The sequence below is a fragment of the Mesitornis unicolor genome, unplaced genomic scaffold (genome assembly GCF_000695765.1).
Source record: "Mesitornis unicolor isolate BGI_N332 unplaced genomic scaffold, ASM69576v1 scaffold14131, whole genome shotgun sequence".
NCBI classification, from domain to species: domain Eukaryota; kingdom Metazoa; phylum Chordata; class Aves; order Mesitornithiformes; family Mesitornithidae; genus Mesitornis; species Mesitornis unicolor.
This window is the reverse complement of record NW_010163238.1, coordinates 1-2107: the sequence shown is the minus strand read 5'-3', so window position 1 is coordinate 2107 and position 2107 is coordinate 1. Positions and strand designations below refer to the sequence as shown.

Genomic DNA, 2107 nt, shown 5'->3' with positions numbered 1-2107 from the left:
ACTCCCAGGAATTTCAGACACAGCTGTCTTAACTGGCTATCTGAAAGGTAAATGAGAAGGCATTTCCCAGTTTGTGACCTAGTAAAGATGTTGCACTGACTTGTTTGATGCTTGACTTACGTAGGTCACGTACTTCCATGCAGTAAAAGCAAAATATAGAAACATTTCTAGCATCCATGGCATTTTTAGCCCTCTTAAACTGCATTTTTCCCAAAACTTACTACAGCCAGCTTACAGAAGACTTACCACACCAAGGGAGGGGTGTTTAATGTAGATAATGGAAAAGTTTTGTAGGAATGCACAGATCAAATGACAAAATACAGACAGCAGAAGGCAGTTTGATTAGAGTCTTCCACAAGAGAGATTGCTTGTGGTGATGCTACACTCTTCTAGCAAGCAAAAAACTGACTGAAGTTTAGTTCAGTCCAGTCAGCATTACAGGTTGTGCCACAAAATCAGCCTCCACAGAATCAAGAGACAGGTTCAAACCATTGCATTTCCAACCCTGAAAGACAGCCAGAATGTTTTTCACTGCTGCTTGCTTCATGCAGCGAAGGAACACTTCCTCTCTTCGGCAGCAACAAGTTTCCGTAATCAACGTTCATCCAGGCCTCCCTGACGCACAAGAAACCAGGGTTCTGCACGCACAGAGCCTTCTTGAGCACTGCTGGGGCAGGTCTCATCGATCCAGACAGCGCTTCTGAGCTGCTTCTGAACACACATTCCTTAGAAGATTGATCACAGATCTTGGATCCGCGCTCTTCATAATAGCACTGCCAGATACAATCATATTTGCACCTGCCTGAAAGACATTGAACACCCCCTCAGTGACACAGAACAGATCCAAGTCTTTAAGTTTTCCTGCTGTAAACACGTAAGGAGGTAGTGAGTTGTAGGGTGGTGGGCAAAGCAGCGCTGTTTGTGGGACACAGGTAACATACCTCTAACTGCAACCACAAATCAAGTCCAGAAGAGACAGCTCTTCCCCAGATTGGTAATTTCTTCTATTTACCCAAACATACAAGAAACAAACAACTTCTCTAGCTTTGGGGAGGTTTCGGTAGCCAATAATTTTAAAAGGCACATGATCAGACCTCAAGACTTTGACACTAAGCGTGCTTTACTGTTCCCCCTGAAAACTTAATGCTCAAAATGCAATTCTTCCTTAGCTTTATTTTCCAAGGGATGGTGAAGTCTCTCAACACGGTGCCTGCTTGAGCTCGTTCTCTTACCTCTGCGCACTTGCTGATCGTGTCAGGCCCAACTCCTCCATCCACTTCAATATCTAGTGAGGGAAACTGTGTCCTCAGCCACTGAACCTGAGAAACAGTAGGTAAGTTTGGCAGCGAGATCCACGCTCAGCTGCTACAACTCTGTAGCCAGCTTCTTACACAGAGCTTGTCTTCTTACACGCCCCAGACAAGGTTTATTCACTTCACCACTACACTCCATAATGCTAATGAGTTTTAACCTCAATAAATAAGGAACTCAGAAAAGAGAAGCTTAGGGTACCTTTGGCATCATGTCTTCCATAAATTTCTGCCCTCCAAATCCAGGTTCTACCGTCATCACCAAAGCCATGTCTATCTGATTGGCCCAAGGTGCCAAGTGTTCAACCGTAGTGCCAGGCTTGATGGCCAAGCCAACCTGCAGGGGAGTAAAGACAGATCCAAGGGCACCTTAGGATGATATGAACACAAGAATGGCTTGAGCTGGGTACAAACTCCTAGGGATAAAATTACGGGTCTGTGTAAATGCAGTAGGAACAGGCTGCTTTAAAGAAAGAATCCTGATTTTCTTAAACTAAAACCAAAGACTTCGTGCACAAAGAGCATTAGGGCTGCAAACTGTTACCATAGGTTTCTCACTGTTAGCCAAGTGAGCGCAGTGGGCTACTCCCAGCCTACGCTCCCCTCACCTTCATCCCGTTCTCCCGAATGTCTTTTATCAACGCCCCTGGGTTGTCCGTAGCTTCCAGATGGAAGGTGTACTGGTTTGCGCCAGCGACGGCCATCGGTTTCACCCACTGCTCTGGCCTGGCGACCATCATGTGCATATCTGGAAGAGGGGGACGAACAGCCGTGAGGCAGCGCCCGGGGCTGCAACG

General features: G+C 46.3%; 1 protein-coding gene across 1 annotated transcript; it reads right to left on the bottom strand.

The window, feature by feature from the left end:
• Positions 1 to 259: 259 nt before the first annotated feature.
• On the bottom strand, positions 260 to 2056 carry RPE (ribulose-5-phosphate-3-epimerase). The gene is made up of 4 exons (XM_010193894.1): positions 1919 to 2056; positions 1513 to 1647; positions 1233 to 1319; positions 260 to 802 (listed from the first exon to the last, which is right to left on the bottom strand). Exons 1-4 carry the CDS (start codon positions 2054 to 2056, stop codon positions 680 to 682), a joined length of 483 nt encoding a protein of 160 aa, XP_010192196.1. The 3' UTR covers positions 260 to 679.
• Between the last annotated feature and the right edge of the window lie 51 nt (positions 2057 to 2107).

Coding starts and splice junctions, on each gene's coding strand:
- RPE (XM_010193894.1), bottom strand. CDS start 2,056: ATGCACATGATGGTCGCCAGGCCAGAGCAGTGGGTGAAACCGATGGCC. Junction 1,320..1,512: donor TGGAAGACATGATGCCAAAG/GTACCCTAAGCT, acceptor ACTGTTTCTCAG/GTTCAGTGGCTGAGGACACA. Junction 803..1,232: donor CGATCAGCAAGTGCGCAGAG/GTAAGAGAACGA, acceptor AATGTCTTTCAG/GCAGGTGCAAATATGATTGT.